The 20,035-nt window shown below is 35.3% G+C and overlaps 1 protein-coding gene across 2 annotated transcripts in view; it reads left to right on the top strand.

Moving 5' to 3' along the window:
• Nucleotides 1–17,719, top strand: part of snx29 (sorting nexin 29) — a 124,834-nt gene extending 107,115 nt beyond the window's left edge. For both annotated transcript variants that reach the window (XM_042735346.1, XM_042735347.1), the window contains 2 exons: nt 9,901–10,040; nt 16,476–17,719. In XM_042735346.1, the coding sequence (XP_042591280.1) occupies nt 9,901–10,040; nt 16,476–16,605 (270 nt within the window). In that variant the 3' untranslated portion in view covers nt 16,606–17,719. The remainder of the gene's footprint in view (nt 1–9,900; nt 10,041–16,475) is intronic.
• The last annotated feature ends 2,316 nt before the right edge of the window (nt 17,720–20,035 follow it).

The following is a 20,035-nucleotide window of genomic DNA, read 5'->3' as shown; positions in this document are numbered from 1 at the left end:
AAATATGCACAGCACACACACACATATTATGCAAACAAAAACTTTAATTTTGGATGAGATTAATCTCGATTTATTGTTTGTCAGTATTTGAGATATATATATATATATACAGTCATGTGAAAAAGTTAGGATACCCTGTTGTATTCCATGGTTTTCCTTATCAGGACATAATAATAAAAAACAAACAAACAAACAAAAATACTAAAAAAAAACCTGGTTCTTTCCAGGTCTTAAAATTAGGAAAATAAATGATTGCTTGTCATAGTTTATTTAAAAAAATAAAAGCCAAAATGGAAAAGCATTGGGTGACAAAATAGGGACACCCTTACTGTTAACATAAGAATGAAGAGAGTAAGTAGCAGTCAGGCACTACTAATCAAATGCCTTTGATTAACTGATCATCAGCAAGCACCTCTATAAAAGCAGATGCAAATTTACCCCAAGATCAGACCATGTACCACTCAGAGAAATGGCAGACAACCCAGGAACTTCACCGCAGGCTCAATAGACCTCAGTTAACATGTTAAACGATAAAATTCGTGACAGTACAGTTAGAAAAATATGGGACAAGTATGGCATGTTTGGAAAGCTTGCCAGAAGAAAGCTTCTTCTATCTAAAAATGCATGGCAGCATGGTTTAGGTTTGCAAAGTTGCATCTGAACAAACCATAAGTCTTCTAGAACAATGACCTTTGAACAGATGAGACCAAATTGGAGATGGTTGGCCATAATGCACAGCACCCCTTTTGGTGAAAACCTAACAACCATATCAGCACAAACACCTCATACCAAAAGTCAAACATTCTGGTGGAGGGCTGATGATTGTGGGCTTGGTCTGTAGCCACAGGATCTGGGCACTTCACAGTCATTGAGTCAACCATGAAATCCTCTGTATACCAAAGAATTCTAGAGTCAAATGTGAAGACATCCGTCCAACAGCTAAAGCTTGGCCAAGATTGGGTGATGCAACAGGATAATGATCGCAAGCACAACAGCAAATCTACAACAGAATGGCAGAAAAGAAAAGAATCGAGGTTCTGCAATAGCCCAGTCAAAGTCCAGACCTCATCCTGACTGAAATCATGTGGTGAGAGCTGTGTATAAACAAATGCCCACAAACCTCAATAAACTGGAGCAACGTTGCAAAGAAGAGTGGGCCAAAATTCTTCCAGCACGATGTGAGAGAATGATAGAGTCATACAGAAAACGATTACTTCAAGTTATTGCTGCTAAAAGTGGATCTACAGGCAATTGAATCATATGGTGTCCTAACTTTGTCACACATGACTTTTCCATCTTGGCTTTATTTGTATTAATCAAATAATGACACGGTGTGATATGTCATGTCATGTTGTTCATCTGAGGCTTTATTTCCAAATTTTAATACTTTCCAAGGACCAGATAATTTTTTTTATCATCTTCTGATACAATAAACCATGGAATTATATATATATACTACTCTCAAAATGTTAGGGATATTTGACTGTAATTGATGCTCAAGGACGCATGACAAGTTATTGAGACATTGACATTTTTTGTTGTGGTATACCCATCAAAATCTCACGATATGATAATATTACGTTAGGAAGTCCACAATACGATATTTATTGCAATATTTAAAAAGAAAAAAAAAGACAAATTCAAGAATGGGATTTTTTTTTTTTTAAAGTTTAATTATTCTATCTGATGCAATTTGAGAGTTCTAAATTAAAAGCTCCAACCCATGTTCTTAATCAAGAAAATGTCAGTCAGAAAAAAGTCAGTGAATTGACCTGTATCTGAACTTTAAAGGGAACTCAATCCTCTTTTTATTTGTGATGTACTGTCTCAGGCTAAATTACATTCACACTGGTGTTTTAGGTAGCCAAACAAAGAGATGTTATGTGTTGTTAAGGTGAAATATAGCCTCATTTCTTTGTTTTTTAATCATTTGAATATTCATAATTAATAATATTAATATTTCTATATTAATATCCTATTATATCTTATAATAATGTCCTATAAATATGAATAATTTGGTCACTATTAGCCCATTAAATATAACATTGTAAAATTATTATTATTAATTTTATATTTTTTATATAAGGCAATTTAATAATAATAATAATAATAATAATAATACCAATTTAATATATTAACAAAGTTAATATGATGATGATTGATTTTTCCACTCTAATACTCTTTTTTTTGCTACATATTTACCGATATAATAATGAAAATATAAAGTATTTTTCATTTTTAATTAAATATTCAACTTTATCAAATTAATATATTCTTAATATATTAGAAATACAATAATATAAGCTTTGTCTATTCTTGTATCTATCTTTGCATTTGCGTTTGGTTCAAGATTGCCCTCTTCCACCCATTTGAGTGTTCGTCCGGGTGGCTGTGTTGTTTTGTGTGTGTCTTGTGCAGTAGGTTTATTTCATCTACTCATATGTTGAGAGGCTGATGGAGGGATTTGGTGATTCTGTCCGGGGATTGGCTGTTTAGAGGGTGTCAGTACAGCGATAATGTGCACATCCTCCCTAGGCTTGTCCTCACTGTCTCTGCTCTCAGCTGATAGCCTCACAGCAAAACAGGACAATGCCAGTGTGTAATACCTGCTAGCTTTACCTACATATGCATACTGATGAGTGTATCAATGTATCACTTTTACCTGGGTGTTTTATAGTATATTGACGTTTTTTAGCATATATATATATATATATATAATATACTTCCTTGTCACACATTAAACTCAGGTCTATGTGTTAAAAACACAGCACTAGAGACTATTTAATTGAACCATTTATTTATTGTGCTATTATGACTAATTGCCATTTTAAAAACTCCTTGTCAGAAAGTAGCGGAGGTGCAAAACAATAGTAGGTATTAAGCTGATGCTTTAATGTAAAGGTACAGTTATTACAGTACATTTGTCAAAGGTAGAGTATCCCTTAAGTACTTTGCTCAAGGGCCCAATGGCATTAGATCAATGATTGCTGCTTACAGAATTCAAATCTACAATCTTTAACTTTGCTACTTAAATATGTTACCACTACACCATACCATCCCAAGCTTACAAGCAAGCAGATTGTGAATTATCAATGCAGAAACTGACGTAAAAAGTTTCATATACAGGCACAAGTACAAGAAAAGCATTAGAGAACTTTTGTGTGTTAATGTATGCACAGAATGTATTTTCTAGTGGTTTGAGTGCAAATAAAGTGAGCTGAACTGACAGAATGAATACAAAATTAGTTATATTCCTGTTATGCATCATGTCAGTCTGTACAGTACAGTACTTTTACAGTACAGTGTAATACTTTTGTTTTCTTCAAGGATCGATCAAAAGTGACAGTAATGAGATTCTTTTAAAAATGTAAAAAAATTGTTTAAAAAAAATTGTTTATTCTGTTGTTGTCGATATGAATGTACATGATTTGTTTGATCAAATTATTTGAATGTGAAATAATAAGTGGCTAGATATGTAGAAGAGAATAATAGCGTGGAAAGTGTGCATTTCTTAGTTTATTCAAAATACAATGTTTTCCATAAATGCAGGAATACAAAATAGCTATACACAAGTGAACATGTAAACCTCTTTTCAGTTTAAATGTCTAATGAGAATATGGATTTTAATCTGAAAATGTGATCAAAGAATGACTCATAACATTGGTTGAATAGAATACCATTGGTAGAATAATGAGTATATAAGGGCAAAGCTGGGATCTCTAGTTGCACTGTTTCTTAGAGGACCTTGCTAACGTCATATTATGAAAGAATAAAGTTTTTCTAGATTATCTGTGCACTTACATTTTGCTCATATTGTTCATCACATCTCTTGTCTCCAGGGGGAACAATTACAGACCTTTGACCATCCTTGTGACCCACATTTACCATGATTAAAATGAGCAAATGTTCATTTTTTCACGCTTTGGTGCATACAGTGTGATCTTCACTGCAGCTGGGTTGCACAGATGTAGAGAGAGATGATACTGTACTACATAGCCACAGGCCAGAATGAGAGCAGAGATTTAGAGGAACTTTGAGGGAATGCTTAGATGTTGCACAGTATACAGTACAGTATATTCCCAGGATGCAAAAACTATTCAGCTAAAAAGGCTATGGGCTTTTGTCTTATAATTATGTCATATAATATAGTTTAGAAATAACATGCATAAACAAGAATGTAATTTTTTCGTGAATATCTGCACGATTGAAAATGTGATGTACAGTGATGATTCAAGGCAGGGGATTATTTTTTTGAAAACCCATTTTTAACATCTGGCACTTATCTGTAAACTTGACACATACTACATAACAGAAAACATATTGATAATTTAAAGAAAAAAACAATTCAATATACATTATCATGCATGTTCATTACAGTTGTGGTAAAAAAAATTACATCCCTACAGAATCTGCCCAAAAATAATTTATGATCATTATTTATGTAATGTTGAATGAACTTCTTTCTAAAAATATTTTTTTAATGTCTCTTTAATACTTTTTTCATCTAAAACAATAATGAATTTAAATTCACTTTTGGGGGGTAATTTCTTATCCAAAACTGATGTGTGATTAATTAATGAAGAAAAATGATTACAGTTTTGTTTGAAACAATGTGAGGGCAAAAAATTAACAATGGTTGGATCGCATTTTATTTTTGGGTGAACTACTCGTTTAATCATTTGGCTCTTTCCAGCACAAGATTTTGAGTGGAGGTTGAGACTTTTCTCTTCTGACCCACCTTCTGCTGTGTGCTGAATTATTCACAGACTCTCTGCAGGTTCTCATACATTTTCTGACGCATTTGTTCTCATCATTGGCCTTTCACAACACCTGGTTTGAGACATTAGTATCCATATTTTCTTGAGTGCAAGAGTCTGAAAAGTTCTTTATGGTTCATAACACATGGTCATTATGGTACTGGCTACCTGCATCATACATTATTGATTTCCCACCATTTGGCTTAAACAAAAGGTTGAGGGAGGTGCAGAAATAGAAGACAGTCTGTTGTCTCTTCGGGCTTCTTGGGCACAGCTTTAATTGAACTCCACATTATCTTTGCATTAAAGATGGCAGCCCCAGGAGGATCTGCCCTGTTCTCATTAATGCAGTGTTTGCCATTTCTACTTTCACTAGTCAAAGTGAATAAATTATGACTCCTGGATTTTGTATGCATATGCAACATGCCTGATGCGTGTGCCAGTTTTTCCTTAAACCAAACATGTGCAGAGAACACAGAGCAAAACACATATGATCTCTCATGACTTGCTTGGTTCTTATGAAAACTTTCTTAATAAAAAACTGTCAGTATGTGATGCTGCAATTGTGAATCGCTTTATACTGTCAGACCATGTCCTAAACAAGTCTGATAGAATAGATCAACAGTAAAAAAAAAAAAAAAAGCAATGAAAATGTTTTAATAGCCAGCTGTGATGAGTTCAATGTTCAATGCAGTTAGACAAATTGCTTGTTGTTTCATAATACTGTGTAAAAGGATTGTGCGTGATTTGGAATAGCTTTGAAAGTGTCTCCTGAATTCCAGTTCAATTCCTAAATTTGAATTGAATTTGAAGTGGGGTAGAAACAAAATGCAGAATTGCAATTTGAATGTGAATGTACTGTAAGAAAGCTTCAAGGACACATGACATTTAAAATTTAAAAAATAAAGTTTCTAAAGACAAAATTTGAATATTGGCTTCGCAAAGCCTTGTTTGAAGGCTTTTGAAAATAAGTTTAAAAGGTTTAAAAAAACAGAGTGAATAATAAAAAGACGGTGATCAGCATGATTGTCTCTGTGATCAGTCTAAGGAATAATTCCCTTAACTATCAATATAACAGAAAAGAGGCAACTTTGGCAGCCCTACACAGGATTTTCTCCATCATCAGATCTTCTCACCTTCTCTATCCTTTACTGAGCTGAATCAAATTCTGCTTCTTCAGCCATACAAGTACTGATTATTCAACTCCAGTCAGTTCAGTGTTGGTTCAGATCAGTTCAATAACTGTGTAAAGTTCAAACAAGTTTAATTCAGAGAATTGCAGCTCAATTGTATAGTTGTGTCATTATTTAACTCAAACTATTCATTATTCAGTTTGATTCCATAGCATAGTTGATGTTGCAAAAATTGTCAGTTGTGAACAAATTCGAGCCATAAAGGAACTTTAAAGTAGACAATGCTGTCAGTATTCAGTTCAGCTCAATTCAGTTGAAGTTTTGTTCTCATTCAATAGTGCCAGTGCAGTAAATCTGTAATATTACTGAATATTAAATAAGTATTAAAGTCTAACTAATCAAGCCAAAATAAATTTCATCCGGTGATAGAACCTTGGGAAAAACCAGGCTCAGTCAAGGATCACTTCTCCTCTGGCCAATTCAGTTCATATACTTCAATTCTGCATTTCTCACTACCCTGGTTTTGTAACATGGCTTTTGCAATGACTGCATCAAAAGTTTGATTCACAGGATTGTATTCTTAATCCTCTGTAAGTCATTTTGGATAAAACCTTCAGGCAAATGCATAATTGTAAATGACGTCTCACATCACACCTGATTAGTTACTGCAGATATGCCTAGAATGATTGATTAGCTCGATGTGGTTTTGTACAGTAAATCCAATTTGTCAAACAGTTGCAGGCAGAGCAGAAAATAAACTAGAGTAAATATGTACCATCAAATTTTATTTGTAGGATGAATGAGGTTATTTCCCCATTCGAAAAGCAACATACAACCACTTTTACAGCACCCTTCAGTGGGACGGTCAGCGTGATAAATCACCTCTTTCAGTCAAAACTGTTTAATTCTCAGCGAGAGTGTGATGGCTAGTGCTGTGCTTCACTGTACCAGCTTGAAACACCCTCACACTTTGTCATCTTGACGACGTGCCTCCTTCATTCAAATCTGCACACGTGTCCATACATGCTGCACGTGTGATCAGACAAAAGCGAACACAAACACAACTCCCTGTGCAGCACCGGCTGGCTAAAGCCATCTCCTGGTCCAGACAATAGCCTGTGAAGATGGAGCAAGTCTTTATTGGCTATAATGGCAGCGTCTGGCAGTGATTTTCTCTGTCTCACTGCCCGTCGCTGTCAGACACAGACGATCAGCAGAACTGTGCTTTGAGGAATTTGGAGAGGAGCCTGTCGTTTAAGGAAAGAAACAAAACTGGCCCAAAGACAGAAGCCTGGGAAAATAATTTGCAGAGAAACACTCTGGTTCTCTTAAGAGATCGCGAAGTGCTTTATTGGTTTTGTCACGAGTTGTTTGTGTGAATTGCAGGCGAGTGTTTGTGTTAACAGATTGTCTGAAGGTCCTACTCAAGCTGCATGCATAAACAGCTTTAAACATCAGTTTTTAGATGCACTTGCCATAATGCTGTGTGTGCGTGTGCTTGGCTTGTTTATCAAGCTGTTTGGCCCTTAATGGTCCCTCAGTGAAAAGGTGTTTTAGTATCTTGTTATTCTGATAGAATCCAATTAGTAGCACAATACATCCTCAAACTAGGAAAGAAATAGAATTAGAAATAAGCCTTTTACTAAGAATATCAAAGGCTTTGGGTTTCTTTCTTTGTCATTTCAATATTTCTATCATATCATATTTGAGCCAGTTTATCCTATTAGATGTAGTTTTCTGCTTTAATTAATCGATACACTTCTGCTCAAAAGTTTAGGGTCAGATTTTTAATTTTTTTTTTAAAGAAATGAATAATTTTATTCAGCAAGGATGCATTAGATTGATCAAATGACAGTGAAGATATTTAAAATATTACAAAAGATGTAAAAAAAAAAATGCTGTAACTTTATATCCATTAAATAATCTTAAAAATGTATTATGGTTTTTCAAAAAATATTAAGTAGCAAATCTGTTGTTTTCCTTTATTTATTTATTTTATTTTGTATTTTTTTTAATATTGATGATAATAAAAAATGTTTCTTGAGCACCAAATCAGCATATTAAAATTATTTCTAAAGGATCATGTGACTTTGAAGACTGGAGTAATGACTGATGAATATTCACCTTTGTCACTGCAGGAATAAATTACACTTTTAAAACATAAATACATACATTATTTTAAGTAGTAATAATATATCAAACTGTTTTCACTGTATTTTTAATCAAATAAATACTTCCTTGTTGAGCATAAGGTGCATTTTTCAAAAACAAATAATTCTTACAAACCTCAAATTGTTATTACAATGTAAGCATCATAACAATGTATGCAAATTCATATATTTATATCTATATTTATGTTTGTAGAGGTCAGGCTTAATATGCAACTCTCAGTTTCTTATAATATGAAACGGGATCCCTGCTTCGTCTCTATCCCGGTTTGAAGACCCCCTATACTTAATAGTGAATATCACTTGATGTTATTGTTGTAAAGTGCTCAAAGAGCAAATATTTGTACTTGGTGTCATGGTTCTAACCTTTAAAGAGAGTTCTGAGATGACGTGGGCCGGAGCATTAAATTAGCCCTGGCAGGCACAGCCCTCATGGGTAAGATAATCTGACAGCAGTGGTCTCCTCCACATATCCCATATCATAATCAACTTTTATGCCTTTTCATGCCTGTTGGAGATAGATCACTATTAGAACTTCATGCCCCGATGACACACTAATGCTGAAATGCGGGGTGACAGTGGTTTAGATGGCACACAAACACTCATTTCCTAACAGTCTTTATTATTGTTGGGTAATTGAGCCGTTGGCCTCTGATGAAGTGGGTGACGCCAGAGCATTTAGAGTAGTCCACTTCCCTTCAACACGTGAGACTTGACTGATGTCATATGCACACACGCGTACAGATGCAAGAACTGGAGCATCAGGGCCAATTAATCAGCCATCAAGGGGACATTAATAACATTTCAATCGTTCTCCCGCTGTCCCTTGTTCTATCTCATTTGCTTTTGATGTCACCCCCGCCACAGCGCTGACTTTGATCTGGTTATCCATCAGCTTGAGTCGTGATGCTGATGTTTTGATGCTCTAAATTCAAAGCAAGTCCTGATGAAACAGGTTTTTAGAGGGATTTTGTTTGGATGAACTAAATAATCATAGTTAACTTCTCACCTTCATATGGTACACAAAAGAAGAAATTCAGCAGAATGTTCATGCTACTCTATTGTTATATACTACTCTCAATAGATAGATAGATAGCACCATAAAGGTACTCTAAAAGTAGCTTAATACAACATTTGTGCCCTATTCTAAATCTTCTGGAGTCATACAATAGCATTATGTGATGAATAGACCCATATTTAAGTCAGTAATTTCTCATAATGATCTCTTCCACCAAAGCTCTCAAATCTCAATCACTTTTGTATGTTAAAATATGTTATTTCCAGATGTTGCACCAGGTTTGACATCAATGATGCAGAACATTATTGGTTTTTCTATCGGTGTGAAAAAGAGCTTCATGAACATCCTTCAAGAAGTACACTTTGGCATACTTTGAAAAATGGAAATAATATACTTTATACTTGAACTACTGTATACTGAATGTAATGTTTTTGGACACTTAATTACTGGCAAATACAATGAAAAAAAGTATCACAGTTTAAATTGTAATTAAATGCGGTTAATTGAACTTAGTGCTTTTAGATATCTGTATTTGTAATTTTATAATTCTGTTACTTGATGTTACTCACCACATCAGAATAAGTGCACGGTACTTTTTTAAATCATGCCAAAATATTATTAAAACTGATCTAAAATGTACTTTAAAACTTTTAAGGTTGTTAGGAAACAATATATGGATATACTGTACTAAAGCTGCTTTTTATTTCATTAATAATGTTAATGTTTTTTCACAAGGGTTAGAATGACATGAGGGGAAGTGAACAATGGCAATTTTCAAACTATCCCTTTAAGACATTTGAACTATGTTTTGTATATATTTGTAGGATGCCAAGTTTGTAGAGGAGAGGAGGAAACAGCTGCAGTCATACCTGCGTATGGTGATGAATAAACTGATCCAGACACTGCCTGAATTCACTGCCCAGCCCACAAAGGAGACTTTACTACAGTTACTGCCTTTCTGCCAGTGAGTACATACACAACACTGACACAATAATTCACATGCAATAATCATCAACTGTATGCAATTCAGCTCCATGAACTCTATATGACACTGTATTTAAATGCCTCAATGGATGATACATGCCATTTTGAGTTGTCACTCAAGTAGGCCAATGCAATCAACCTTTCAAATGCCACAAATGCATGCTGAATAAAGAAATGACACACAAGGGGAATTCACTAAGAATGAATTGCACCTACTTAGAGTTCACACTTCGCCATTTGGGCTACACATAATTCACTAAAAAATTAAGCAAATAAGGCTGTTTGTATTGAATGCACTTTGCATGCTAAAATTCACAATTTCTCAATACAATTGTCTACAACAACATATGAAGGCCAGACATTCTTTGTTTCTTTAAACACATGTAAGAATTTTAAGAGCTGAATGTTTTTCAGGGTTCCCACTATTTTTAAACATGGAATTTATAGCACTTTTCCACTTGTTTGTGAGTTACTAGATAAGGGTAACGGATTTTTAAATCTATATTTTTTACTCAATTTATACCCAATAAAATATTTTAGAGCTTGGCATGGCTTGAAAAATGTAATATTTATTATATAAAAAAAAATGCCCAGGGAGTTTTATTTTATTGATTTAGATTTCTTTATCAGGTCTAGAAATTGCACTTAAAATTAGGCTACCTCATAAATACACAGCAACCTTGGTTTTTCAAAGACAGAAAAGTAGTCTTGAAGTAAGAAATATCTTGAATTTGACTTTTTTTTTTTAGCTTATTTTAATGCTTCTTACCCTGTTATAGGTAATCGTCTTTGTGCCCTCCTTGTTGGGAACCAATGCTTTTAGTTGGACTATACCAGTATCACTGCACATACGATCGGCTTTTTAAAATGCAGAAAGTATGCTCGACTGCATGCTGTTTGGATATATGCCCCATTATAATGCTGTTCTCCTATATTTGATCATCATTTGATGAATTACTACTGCCGTGATGAGTAGAAAATGTACACAGACTTCACTTTTTAATAAACCCTATTTACTGCCTGCTTTCCGTGGACGGTAATAGCACAACGTTAATTACGGCAAGCAAATAGCGCTCACTTTTACAAACTTAAAGCCTTATTTACATAGACAGGTGTGTTTGTGCTGAAAAGAATGACAGTCACTTTATTTAAATACCCAAGGCACTTTTTCAGCACCTGGTTAAGCTAGATTACGACGGTTAGGGAATATGCCACAGGTTTCTTTGCTGAAATCCCACTCTGCGCATTTTACACAAAACAAATGCATCACCAATCATCTCACAGATGTTCTTTTACAGGAATTTTGATTTGCTTACAGGACCGCTCACATCCTGCATTTTACTGGCCAATTGTCTGTTCTGATTGGCTCATTGATTTATCAGGTCAGACTTCCTTTCACACGCTGCATCTCATTGGTTTATTGTTAGTGCTGGGTCTAGCAGCGTGACGCGATTCAAACAGGAAATTAATACAAAAAAAAACAATTTTACCCTCACATCAAATCTGATTTAATTAAAAGAGACCCTTGGCACATTGTGAGAAGATAATGGCTCTTTGCTTGGCATGACTGGAGATAATCTGAGTGCTAAGGACAGATGAGTCCAGCTGTTTTTAGCTGGGCAGAGATCTGAATGTGATGTATGATTAGGCAGTGATGTTTCACGAATATATCACAAAAGCACTCGTTCTAGGGCTCCCAGAGTCCTTGATTCTGTTCTGTATGTAAGTTGGATTTTCTTAGTGTAGATATAGTTCACCTTTCATCAGTTGAGTGCTTGTGTTTCTGAATGTGCTGTCTAGGAGCTGTTTATTTTCTATAAATTTGCCAGTGTGATTTATATGATTAACAGTTCTGTTCTTGTGCTCTGAAAGACGCTCTCAGACCTGGAGTAGCTGCTCACAGTCACATTAAACACATTGGTGATTACATATCCATTCCATGCCAATAAATCCGCCTCCTGGCAAACAGACAGAGTGGAAAGCTTTCACACAGAGGTTATAGTGAGCTCGCTTTGCCAACGAGGGAATCCTTTCATGTTAAAACCACTCTTGTGTGCCCGTTCCTGGCATCTCCTGACTGTCACTGTCAGTTTTGAGTGGGCATGACGAGGTCTTTTAAAAGTGGAACAAAAAGCGTTTTCAGACTTTGAGAGACTTCAGCTTTGAAATGGAAGACACTTGAGGTCTATACATCTTCACGGTGCAGGGCTGCTTCAAAGAGCAGTGGAAGTGACATTTTTCAGCATTCATTAATGAGAAAGTTCAAAAGAACTTTGAGTGAATGATATGTGATCATGTAATCAACAAAAAAGTAAATGTAGTCTGATTATGAGTATTTTAAAATGTAATATTTAGTCTAATTAAAAGTACTTAAATTTTGGAATCATGCAATCAGTTTATATAATATATGTGTGTGTGCTGTGTATATGTATTATGTATATATATAAATAATCACACGTAAAGTATATATTTTGAAAATATTGACATGTATTTACATGTATATAATTATATTCATATAATATATAAATATATTTATATATTTATACTATAAACATATTTTTCTTAAATATATATACATGCATGTGTGTGTATTTATATAAACATAAATATACACAGTACATACTTATATATTGTGTAAACAGAAACTTTTCTTTTGGATGCAATTTATCACGATTAATCATTTGACAGCACTAATATATATATAATATGTATACATGCATATACATATAATATTTTTAGATAGATTATTATTTTATTGTTTTGTATTGTTTAAAATCCACTTGGCCCAAAAATCAAAGGGATCTGGTTGATTGGGCATGATGCTTCTAGTCTCACCCAGGGACTATTGACTATCCCAGTTTTTTTTTTCCAATTGAGAAGGGGACACATCCAGTAAGGCTTGATTTGGTTTCAATGTGGTTGAGCCATTTCAAAATTAGCTTCATAGATATTACCGCCTAAATCCATAACAAGAAGCCTATCCAAAAGAGGAGCAGGGGATAGACAGATAAGGAGGCCTTGTTCCACGGCTAAATGAAGAGCTGAATCTGTTCTTAGAGGTTATGTAACATAAGGACGCTTTTTCAGCGGCTACTGTTTAGACTGCAGATCAGCCTCCTGTCGCATGGACCCATTCAATAGTATCTGTGTGAGTGTGTGTGTGTGTGTGTTGCTTTGTGAAGAGCTGAGGATGGATATATGAAGAGATGGATAGATTTACTGGTGGGGGGCATCGCAGCACCCCACTTACCTGCTTCCAGCTTCTTCCCTGCTGCTCCAGCCTGATTGAAAGCTGCTCAACACTTCATTCTTCCTTTTTTTTTTTTTTAGCTGTCTCCCTCGCTCTTTCCCTTCGCCCAGCTCTCCTCTTTTCTCTCTCAGCTCTATGCTGATCTGACAGCAGCAATACAGCAGAGGAGAAGCCAATCTTGGTATGTTGTGTGTTGCATAACCCCACTTCTGGCTTACTGTTCAAATTTCATTTCCTTTGAAACCTCTTGAATGTTATTAGTTCTATGTAATCAGTACAGCTAGATTAGCCTGCTCTCAGACCAATGGCTTCATAAGTGGCTGTTCCGTCATACCCTCACAAAAGTGCTTTGAAACTGTTGTTTTTGGTCCTTTTTGAGGACAGAGAAGGAAATTCATGGTCTCCTCTCCACTTGAAGATTATCCAGTTGCAGAAAAAAGTATGTGAACCATAGATTTCTGCGTAAATTGGTCATAAAATGTGATGCCTTGTGGGATAGGAAGAGTGTGACTGTATCCAATCGAATTCACACAGTGATATTGTGTTTTATGCTTGTGTAAGGAGAGTGTCAACATTTTAGAAGTATGGAACCACAGCACAGAGCAAGTAATTATTTGTATTTTTTTTATCTGATGCACCTTCATTTTCAGAAAAAAAAAAACGATGTGCATTTTCTGTGGTTTTATAATTTTTTTTTTATTACACATTTATGATTATTAAATTAGATTTTTATTTTTTTATTTTATACTCATTATTTATGCTCTGTTAGCTCTGACTCTTGTTGACTCCAATTAAGTTAGTCATTAACTTGTTCTATTTTGACATGAAAACTTATGTTTAAGCAGACTGTGGTGTTTTTTGTGTTTTGTTTGGAGATCGAAACTCTGTAGCAGAAATCCATTGCAAATCCACACAGGTTTTTTTTTTTTTTTTTTTTGAAAATGTCGGTGCATTCAGTTCGACAAAACCATATACAGTATTTGCTCTTCTCTGTATACTGCTAAAATGTCTTGCACTCGCTTTACACACACATATAAAGCACACACCATCACTGTGTGAATTCGATTGGATGCAGTTGCACCCTTTCCATCCCATATGCAGCAAGTTTATGATGCCTTGGCTATGTATTTTAGCCACAATCACACAAAAACCATGACTCTCAGTGCAGCGCTGATACAGGCACACAGCTCTCAGACACACACACTTCTTCTCTGTCACTCATCTATGGCAGTCTCACGACATTGCTACTGCCCTCCATCCCACCTGACATCTCCAAATGTAACCCAATGTGGAGTTTTTTATTTATTTTTTACCAAGCACCTTCCTGCTTTTCTGACTGCTTTAAGTTCCCCTGTTCAACACTGGCACCATAAATATAAGACAAATTTAAAAAAGATGATATAGAATAAAAGAGAAAAAGTCTCCTTATCTATAAAGTGTTACAGTTATGATGTTATTTTGTAGGCCATCCCAGAAGTTTGCATCACCCTCGTTCCCTAAACAAATGCTTTTGGATTATTGCAGAAAGTAAGCTGTGTGACCAACAAAAGTTTACAACTCACAAATGAACATGACTTTTATGAATTTTAAAGCTTAAATACAATCGGCAGAAGAAAAATCTAAACATAGGCTATAAATGAACTACAACTCTCTTTCAGTCTTTATTTTAAAAACATTTAAACACAATGAGGCTATAAAAGCAGGCTAAATGAGTAGATTAGTTTACTTGTTTGGCGTTATGATGTTTAATTCAAAATTATTTTAACATGCTGCGAGGTTTGAAAACTGATACTTTTGAACATTGTCGTCACATATACAGCTTTATATGCATGAGTTTTCTAATTCAGTATGTTTGCTTGGTATCTCACACAATACGGTGTTGCACTTGAGTGAAGAAGAGCTTCAGTACGAACTCTGTGAAACTAGAGTTCAACAAAACAGCTCAAATCCGCATAAGGAAGTTGAAATAGCATGGCTGCATCAACAGATGCGGCTTTTTTAGCACTTTTGCATTTGTTAACACTATTGGGTAGGTTTACGCTTGGGTTTGGTGTAGAGGATATTTCCAACACGATAGAGCATTAACTTTTAGAGACACTTGTCGGATATTTGAATTATGAACCACTGCAATACGCACCTGAAGCGATGTAATAAAGAACACAGCAATACTTGCCTATATCAACATAACAAAAACGTGTCAGGGTCACGAATTGAACCAGCGTTTTAGTGCCACTTACTGGATGTTTCACTTTGAAACCGCCGTGAAACGTGCAGTAAAGTACGTAATAATGGTGTTGCAGAAATGTATTTAGAGGCACGTATTTCGAATGAGCCTGGGTTGGGGATAGCGATGGGGCGGGATCAGGAAAGGTCCTTGAGTCGGGAATTCGGGGCGCCCGTAGCACAACAGCACTGTATGTCGGCACGCTGCTAGCAGCACCGAAGTTATATTTTATTTTTACTCTTCTATTTAATAGTGTATTTCATTGTATTGTTTTATCTTTAGTTCTTTTTAGTTAATCATTTATCTTATTTTATAGCACACAGAGGCATACAGCACAGTTTGTGCAGTACATTATTAAATTATTTGCATTGTTTATTTACATTTATATGTAGTTTGGGAGCAGGCACCATGTGAGCCAGGACTGCCACTGGCTCCTAGACTCCTCCAGCTTATAAGTGACATAGTTTTGACGATATCCAGGCTGCAGTACGGTGAGCCGCAGCTGTGTATGTATAGCATCTTACCCTCTACTGCAGCTGATGTCTATACAGCCCTCCCTCAGGACTCACACACTGTCTCTGACACACACACTCAACCTCGGTGCTCAACTCACAGCCATCTTTCAATTTCAGTTTGTTAGCCTTGAGTTACAGGTGATGTCAGTGTGTGGCCTGTGAGGATGTAAAGAAAGAACCTTATTGTGAAGAGCTTGTTTCATTGTTTATTTACCTACAGCGGGGACTCTGACACGAAGGAGCATTTAGTTATTGTAAATGCACATGGAACATGGTTTCTTGCTCCGTTTAAGCATTTAGGTGCCTGGTGGGAACTATCTGTTTTCTAAAGGTATTACAACACAAATGAACACCTGGAGTCAGGCAGGAGAAGAAAGAGCAAAGCGCCCAGGAGGTTTACCGATGTTTGCATTTGTTCTCTAACAGGGACAGCCCAACGGCTAATGAGAGTGGAGCCAAAACTGCCCGATCCAAAGCCTCCAGTCGCTTCCCCAGACCAGGCCGCAACTCTGGCCGCGAAGCCCGGAACCCTGAACCCCAGAGCGGTGACCTTTAACCTCTGAGCGCAATCCTCAGAACTCATCGGTATGGATGTAACGAGCCAAGGACCTTCTCTTCTATTATGGATGTACATACCGACATGGCTGGAGACTAGCTGGGTCTAGAAACGACGAAAAAAAGAATCTGCACGAAAATGCGGTGTGTATCAGACTTTTTCAGTGCCTAATGATTTATAACAGATGTTGTTTTTGGGAAAAGCCAGGATGTCATTTTGACTAACAGCAGTGACATGAAACCTATATGAGACTGCGATGAGAATTGTGTGAAGATTGTCTGGAAATAATTTGCACATAATCATATTATTTGACTGCGACACATGGGACTCAATTTTATTTTTCTGTTTGTATACATTTTGTTACCATGCTCTGCTATGTATGAGGCACAAAGTTAGATATAATCGTATTATGACTGCACTTATAATATATATACAAAACAATTACTTTCCACCTTCCTGTTCACAGTAAATCCAAAAAAGTTTTCAGATTTTAGATGAAAGTCTGGTCAGAATGAAAGCGTTAGTCGAGTCTGGGCTCTCGTGGTCCAGAGCCCTTGTCGTCTGTTCCTGAAAACCATTCATTGGAAATTTCCAGGGCTGCCATTATCCTGTATGACCTCGAGAGTACTGTTACACAGAAAGATGGGGCGTATCGTATTGTGTGGACTGAACAGAAGAGAATTTTGTAGCAGGGGAGCCTCCACTGAATGAACAAGTGAGAGATCATGTTGCCCTTTTTTAACTACAAGCACAATGATGATTGGGCTTCATTACTAATACATAGTATTTATGGTTTTAACATGTTATAATGTATATGGAGATCATAGAGAGGAACCATTATGTGTTTAAATAAATAAACAGTCCTCTATCAAATTCAATGTGATGTAGAATTGCCATCAGATTCTGTTCAGCTGTACTGCATACAGTAGCAGATCAGTTGTGTGCTTAGCGTACATGTCTGTTTGCTATCTTTTGTACTAGTAAGCAACTGTATATGATGGTTTTTCTTAAACAGAATATCTTTCTGTCCCAAATGTGACAGGAAGCAGCTGTTTTGCAGCCTTAAGAGTACATGAGCTTAATGAATACATGAATAAATTCAAGTACCAACACACAATCTGTTTTGTGTCAGATTTGTAAGGTAACTGGAGATTAGTACATTGACACAAGACTGCTCTTGCAGTCCCTATTAAAAATGGTCAACACAGGCAGATTTTGAGCTTGTGAGCTGTGTTGCCATGGTAACTTGAAACAAAATCAGGAGAATTTTACACAATACCTCCAGGTCACTAAGAGATGAATGGGTTGTCTCTAATCATTGGTTCTTTCTGTCACCTTGAGTGATACAAAGTGTCTGTCACGTGGTTTTTATTCCAACAAATTAAAAATGGTCTTTGCAAGGCAGGAAAAGAATAGTAGGGGATAGTTCACCCGAAAATGAAAATTGTTCAAGTTGTTATAAACCTGTACACATTTCTTTCTTCTGCTGAACCCAAAAGAAGATATTTTGACGAATGTGGGTAACCAAAAAATTTATGGTAGACATTGACTTCCATAGTATGTTTTCCATTACCGTCACCAAACTGTCAACTGTTTGTTTCCCAGAATTCTTCAAAATATCTTCTTTTGCAGCCTATTCAACAAAAAAAAAAAAAAAAAAAAACATACAGGTTTGTAACAACTTGAGGGTGAGTAAATGACGACAGAATGTTTAATTTTTGGGTGAACTATCCCTTTAAAATTTTAAGTGCATTTTCAGGCTTTGGTTCTGTGTAAATAAAATGTTGCATCGTAGGTTTGTTGTCATCATGCTAGAAAGAAGTGTCTAATCACAATTCAATATGAAAAACAGAAAAGTGTATTCATATTTTGAACATTTTATCAATGCAAGTAATATTTAAACTTTAATCTTAAATTCTTTAAAATATATAAAGTTTGCAAAAACAAAAAAAAGAATATAAGTTTAATACTTTGAGTTTAAGGGATAGTTCACCCAAAAAAGAAAATGTACTGAAAATGTATTCACCCTTAGGCCATCCAAGATGTAGATTTGTTTTTGTTTTTCATTAGAACAGATTTAGAAATGTAGCATGCAGTGAATGGGTGCCGTCAAAATTAAGAGTAGATTAAAATAATCCTGTCAGATTTTTTTTTGTGGAATATCAAAGTTAAATATTTATATAATGCAACTGAATGTAATATTAGGGACATCTGGGCTAGTCATTATACTGTTTACATACACAAAAGTTAATAAAATCAGCCGTTTTCACACTTTGACCAATAGTGGGGTATGTTGTCAACACTATATGGAAAATCAGACTTTTAAGACTTTTGTTTTTATTTAAGACAGTCTTGAAATCAACATATGAAACTGTTTAAGAGAACACAAGCATTTGTCTACTAACATATAAAACTATTTTAGAGAACACAGGCAACTGACTCGAAACCCTGAATACAGGGCAGACAATCTGTGCACTTCCATTTGGATGACCATATAGATAATGTTACTTGTGCTTCTGGTCATAACTTGGCAACATTTAAAACCCAAAAACACAGGTCATTTATTTCACTGTATAGGAGACACTATAAAAGTCTGTGTCAAATCTGCATTACAATGATAAAGTCATTCTGTGAGCTAAACATTAAAGTACTTACCTTTAGCACTCTGCGTAGTTATGTTACATCATACATTCCTAACATTTATTGTTCAGCTGAATATGATTTCCATGAATTTCTCTGCAGAAAGCAGTGACCTTAGTTAAGTCGAGGCTGTTGTATAAATACAGCAGCCATTTATTCTTCTGTTTCCCTCTTTTCTTTTTATACAATTGATGAAAAACTCTTTTCGAACTATGGAAATATCTTAAGAAACTGTTTTAAAAAAATATTGATTTTTTAAATTTTGCTTCATTCAAAGACCTCTTTCAAAGTTTTCTTAAGTGTTACATTTATTTTTTTGTCTATGCAGTCAGAATATTCATAAGTGTACTTTTACTTTCAATCTGATTATTTTATATAATCCAATTATAGCCAAAAACGTCAACTGACAAAATGTATGCGCAAGTAAACTTGCTCATCAAAATAAGCAATACGCTTTTTCATAACAATGCATAACTGTAAATAACTGACAAAAAAAATCACAATATATTATGAAAATAGAGTAATTACTGTAACATTATTTTAGGAAATGAAGTGTTCACAACACAGCTAATATAAGATGGTTGAATGATTAATTTTGCACATTTTGTCAACTAAAATTTTTGAATCACATATGTAAAATTAAATGCCATATTATTCTGAGTAAAACTGACTAAAGACAAATATGTCAAAAGACAAATATAAACCAAAATAATATAAAAAATTAACACTGGATCCGTAGCGTAACAGTCGATAAAACAAGAGGAACCACGCTGTTAATCGCCAACCAGCC

The sequence above is a fragment of the Cyprinus carpio genome, chromosome B12 (genome assembly GCF_018340385.1).
Source record: "Cyprinus carpio isolate SPL01 chromosome B12, ASM1834038v1, whole genome shotgun sequence".
Classification (NCBI taxonomy): Eukaryota; Metazoa; Chordata; class Actinopteri; order Cypriniformes; family Cyprinidae; genus Cyprinus; species Cyprinus carpio.
This window is presented reverse-complemented; position numbering and strand designations above follow the sequence as displayed.